The sequence below is a fragment of the Mercenaria mercenaria genome, chromosome 14 (assembly GCF_021730395.1).
Source record: "Mercenaria mercenaria strain notata chromosome 14, MADL_Memer_1, whole genome shotgun sequence".
Taxonomy (NCBI): domain Eukaryota; kingdom Metazoa; phylum Mollusca; class Bivalvia; order Venerida; family Veneridae; genus Mercenaria; species Mercenaria mercenaria.
Genome location: NC_069374.1, coordinates 50507594 through 50512950, shown reverse-complemented (window position 1 = coordinate 50512950; position 5357 = coordinate 50507594). Strand labels below are relative to the sequence as shown.

The window sequence follows — 5357 nt, the reverse complement described above, 5'->3', positions numbered from 1 at the left end:
AAGTCAATTCAAAGTTTTAGTTTAAAAGTATGCAGATTGATGAAGGAAACGAAAATTTATACAATGCATTAAGGTTTATCATAGTATTCCTATTACATGTAAAACAAAGGAAACTACAGTTTTGTCACGTTCAGGAAATTCTCAATTTGAAAATGTTGGCAAAGATTTGGAAATAACCAAACTGAAATTTGCTGATATATAAAAAATATATTTAATTGTACTGATATTACAGATTGACTGGCCTTACAAATTATCACTATGTCGAGACCGAGATGGATACTGATCTTCTACGACAGGCACAGATGCAGACAAAACATTTGATTGGTTCCTTGGAACTTGCCCATAGGCAGACAGTCAAGAGCATGGAAGAAACGGTAAGATATTTCTTTTAAAAAAATTGTCAAAAAAACTTGATTTTTAAAATTCTGAGAATATTTTTATCGATAGATTTTAAAGGAAATATACTAATAATCCAATTTTATTATGCGATCTGTCCATGAATGCCGATGACACAGGGAAACTCAGCATTCCATAAGTATGTAGAAATCATTGCATTATCACAGAAAGACATGCATATGGTAGAATAGATGGCAAATTGCTAAATGATGTGCTATTTTATGGTAGCTTTAAAACATTTCATTTAAATCATTCTTAGTGCAATCTTTTCATCAATGAAGCTTGGTTTTATCCATGTGAATAAAAATATTCAGAACCTGTTTTGAACCTGTGGCGGGCATAATATTTATAAACATTGTAAGTGAAGTTATACTGCATTATTCCACTGTCTTATCCTTCATTTTAGGCGAGCCCGCTTGCATAGTTGTCCAAATGTCTGTTCGATGTATGTGCGTGCGTGCGTGCGTGCGTCCGCCCGTCCGGATTTGTTTGTCCGGACCATAACTAGGACATGAATGGAGCAATGTTGTTTATATTTGGTATGAATGCTACTCTCAGTGTGACGGAGTGTCATGTGCAAATCCAAAGTTCCTATCTCAAAGGCTAAGGTCACATTTACAGGTCAAAAGTCAAATTCAGAAATTGATTTTGTCCGTAGCATTTCTTCTTCATGCATGGAGGGATTTTGATGTAACTTGGCACAATTGTTCACCATCATGAGTGGGAGTGTCATGTTAAGACCCGGGTCCCTAGGTCTAAGGTCAAGGTCACACTTAGAGATCAAAGGATACAAGAATGACAACTTTGTCCGGAGCATTTCTTTTTGAGGGATTTTAATATAACTTGGCAAAAATGTTCACCACTATGAGACGGAGTACCATGCGGAAGATCCAGACCCTTAGGTCTAAGGTCAAGGTCACACTCAGAGGTGAAAAGTCAGATACAGGAATGACTTTGTCTGGAGCATTTCTTTTTGATGCATAGAGGGATTTAGATGTTACTTGGCACAATTGTTCATCATCATGCGACGGAGTGTCATGCATAAGATCCTAGAATTACTTCCTTTTGTTGTTACTATAAATAGCTTACATTTGCAACTTTTTTTACTGGTCGTAGAGAAAAATCAAGACCACTTTTTTTGTAGTACAACATGCATGTTACATCCAATTTTCAAGTTTATTTTGACCTATCTCTGCTACGGATTTTTTGTATGGACTTAGAATTATCTTTTATATTTGTTTTTATCTTTTTTAAGATTTACGTTCCTTTGTTGTTACTTTAATAACTTATATTGAAACTTTTTGCAGTTTCTTTTTTTGCATAAATGTTTGCCTCAATTAGACAAGGAGTGTCATGTACAACTCCCAGTCCTTCTGACAGCTGGCGGGCTCGATATATTGCCCGTGGGCATCTAGTTTAAGTGGTTCTAAAAATATTTTCATGTTTCAGATTGCAACTTTGAAAGACCAGCATGCGTATTGGGTGAGTAAACGTCAGCAGTACATTCAGAGAAGTGCCCGTACTGGCGATGAAATCTGTGACATTCGTTCGCTTACAGCTGTAGATCGCGATCCCTGTCTGGATAGAAAACTTCTGGACATCGAAACGCGTAAAATTGACGATCTTTCAGATGTGCACAGTTATCCAGCAAGAACACAAATTCGCCGAAGATCAACAATGCGTACACAGTCCACACACCCGCCTGGTTTTGGGGCTCAGTCTCCATTTGGACGCACGGGCAGTCGAATGTCTAGGCGTAAATGAATTGAAAATACAATGTCTAACATTCATTAAGTTCAACAATGAGAGACTTATTTTATTGTAGAAATGCTGTATATTTATTTAGGAAAGATAAAACAGTTCCCCTACAAATCTCAACATACTTTTGTCGTTTCAGTTGCAACTGGGATCACAACAATGATTGTTTATATAGAACTTTAAATCAAATTTCATTAATTTCCGTGAAGTCTTATTTAAGTCATAGTAAATCAAATGAAAAGGAACTGTTACAGTAGATATAAATCTTTCATAATTTATATTACAAAGTATGGAAACCAAAAAACAACTGCGTTATTTAACTTGTTTTATCTCCACAACAACAAAAATTCATATTGTTACGTTTTATGGCTAAGTCATATTTCAAATTCACACAAAGGAATATATTTGATACACATTTGAAACTCACTTGATTGAGATATTTTTGATTTTGTTGTAGAATTAGGTGTTTGTTCTATTTTATTCACTACCTTTTCATCCAGACAAAGGAAGCGAACTGTAAGCTAGCCGCTAATTACTGCCCGTTTTATCAGTCTGTGATTTCGTGTGTACTAAGTCACAAAAGCAAATTTTGATTATTGCTTCTATACAATTTTACCTACATTTGTTATTTTAATATTTTACAAGCATATATGTGATATAATGTTTGGTTTTGATGCTGCAGTGATACAAAAGTAGTTAGTGTTTTTCTTTTAAGCAAAGACAATTTCTATCATAAGACTCTTGTAGCAATAAGTTATAAATTTATTATCTTCATATTACATGAATTGTTTATTATAAAGTTTTTGTAGTTTTGAAAAAGATGGAATTTCAATAAAAATCTTCATTCAGAGATTGCCAAAATAGCAGAAGAATACATCATTGGCCCAATATTTCCATGTTATCTGGTCTATATCAAATAACTGACTTAGACCTAATTTGTTCTGCTGTCTGGTTTGCAAATGTATCTTTGAAAATGGCAAAATGTAATATATATAGTTGCAAAAATGAAACTTGCTTGTGTCACATTTATTTATTGCACACATGCAGCCTGTCGGAGATACAAACTTGTATAATGACCAAAAAGTGGATAAATGTTTCACAAACATAACAGTTTTGCAATGTCATGCATTAATCTGAATGTGATAATCATATAAACTGTGATATGGAGTTAAAAATTGTTTTTATTTTCTTTGCTTCTGTATAATGCACATTGAATTTATTACAACCACCTGTTAATACAGAGTTAATGGCCTTGGTAAAATCATCTTGAGATAATTATTGGCACAAATACGATCTTCCTGGTGAGGTCAGTTCTTTGCCAATGAAAGACTGAAGAATTTAAATTTTTGTTCCCAAGTAAATGTCTAAGGGGTCAAAGTTCTGGAGACCAGTCAAACATGATATACCATCTGATTGGCTGATCCTTTGCATGATGTTTGAAATTAACCAATGGCAAGCAAAGCTGCATTGTTATACTGGTCTTCAAACTTAGCAAAGTCTCAGTATTTCTGTTTAACATTAGATTGCTGACGAATGCTTAATAAGTAGAATTTCTAATAATCAAATTAAGGTATTGAAGCTAAAAAGCTTTTTTATGCAATAAGATGATATAAGTTTTGCATTGATCATTTACAAAATTTATATTGCTGAATATAGTGGAAAGTTGTAGACAAGATGAGCTATAGGTCCAGCTACAGTATTTTACTAGACAGCAAAGCATCCCATTGACCTAGACTTTTTTTGCCCGTGTGCTTTATGTTCATTCCAACCCACTGATTCAGAATAGTTCTCATGCTGATATTCCGTCCAAAAAATGGCTGCCATGATACAAAAAGGGGAACAAAATAAGCGAGCAACACTCTTTGGGAGACGCAGATATTGACCTCAGTTGAGAGGTTGTTTTTCTATAGAGGTTAAATTGATAGTAAATTTCAGCTATGGGAAATTTTGATGATGCTGTTGTGGAGAGGTTTTTGTTGTAGGTTGTAGAGAGGGCCGCTCTGTAGATGTTGCACTGTATATATATAACCGTGTTTGATTTAAAAGAAATATTTATTTTTTATACAGTGTACTGATAGTGTGCTAATTGTATGTTTCTTATATTAAAAAAAACAATTTTTGTTTTTACTGTTTATGTCAAAGTTTAAACTGTATGTTGTGTTGTTTTAGGTACTTGAATTCAATTTTAGACTGGCAGGGTTGGATAATGTGTAACTGAGTGTTTTATAATTGTATGATTTGACTGGAATACTTATTGCCTAGTCACAAGACTGGCCATCTTTAATATATAGTAAATGTAGATGTGATTGCATCAGAATTAGCACTGTTGTTTTCTTTGATATACGGTATTGCATACACATTTACTGATCTGAGCAGAAATATGATATAAGTTTTGACGGCATGACCTTCCGAAGATTTCCCGTAATTGTTCACAAATTGAAATAAAAAAGCCCTAATTGCTTTATGAATATTGTTTAAAGAATTAGACACAAGTTTTATAGAAATCATTTACCGGACACCTCAGGGATTTATTTATTTGAAGCTAGATCTATATGTATGAAAGTTAATAAGATTTTAAGCGAACTGCCTTATACTGATGATATACTTTTTTAAAAAGATTTTATCGGTAATTGTGTAGAAGTACAATATTACCCCACCCATATATTTACAAAGTTTGGTGTGTTCGTGTGGATCACTAATTAAAAAAACAATGCTCTTAGGTTTTAGTAATTGTCTTTTTTGTATCTTATATATTGTTTTTTCTCTTTCAAACTTTGCAGCCTATTTTGACTTGGAAGCAAACTTGTCTCACAGTTCTGATTAGAAACTATCTATATATTTTTTACATTTTATCTATTTTTAGAAAGTCATAGAAAGCCGCCCCTTTGTATTTTCTTTCTGATAAAATTTCTTTTAGTTTCGTTATTATCCATTATGAGTTACACTGTGTACTCCTCAATTCAAACCAGGAATAAAGTGTGTTTAATGTAGAATAGTATGTGTCTTTTGTTTTTGAAATACTCTCCCATCGTATTCTTAGCTCACCTGAGGGTGAGCTATTCTGATCACTCACCGTCGGGCGTCCGGCGTCCGTCAGTAAACTTTTGTTTTAAACGACATATCCTCATAAACCGCTAGGCCAATTTTATCTAAACTTCAAAGGAATGATCCTTGGGTGAAGCTCTACAAAAGTAGTTCAAAGA

At 33.7% G+C, this 5357-nt stretch overlaps 1 protein-coding gene across 1 annotated transcript; it reads left to right on the top strand.

The window, feature by feature from the left end:
• Positions 1 to 236: 236 nt before the first annotated feature.
• On the top strand, positions 237 to 5147 carry LOC128548494 (uncharacterized). The gene is made up of 2 exons (XM_053523463.1): positions 237 to 374; positions 1846 to 5147. Exons 1-2 carry the CDS (start codon positions 273 to 275, stop codon positions 2158 to 2160), a joined length of 417 nt encoding a protein of 138 aa, XP_053379438.1. The 5' UTR covers positions 237 to 272; the 3' UTR covers positions 2161 to 5147.
• The last annotated feature ends 210 nt before the right edge of the window (positions 5148 to 5357 follow it).

Coding starts and splice junctions, on each gene's coding strand:
- LOC128548494 (XM_053523463.1), top strand. CDS start 273: ATGGATACTGATCTTCTACGACAGGCACAGATGCAGACAAAACATTTG. Junction 375..1,845: donor TCAAGAGCATGGAAGAAACG/GTAAGATATTTC, acceptor TTCATGTTTCAG/ATTGCAACTTTGAAAGACCA.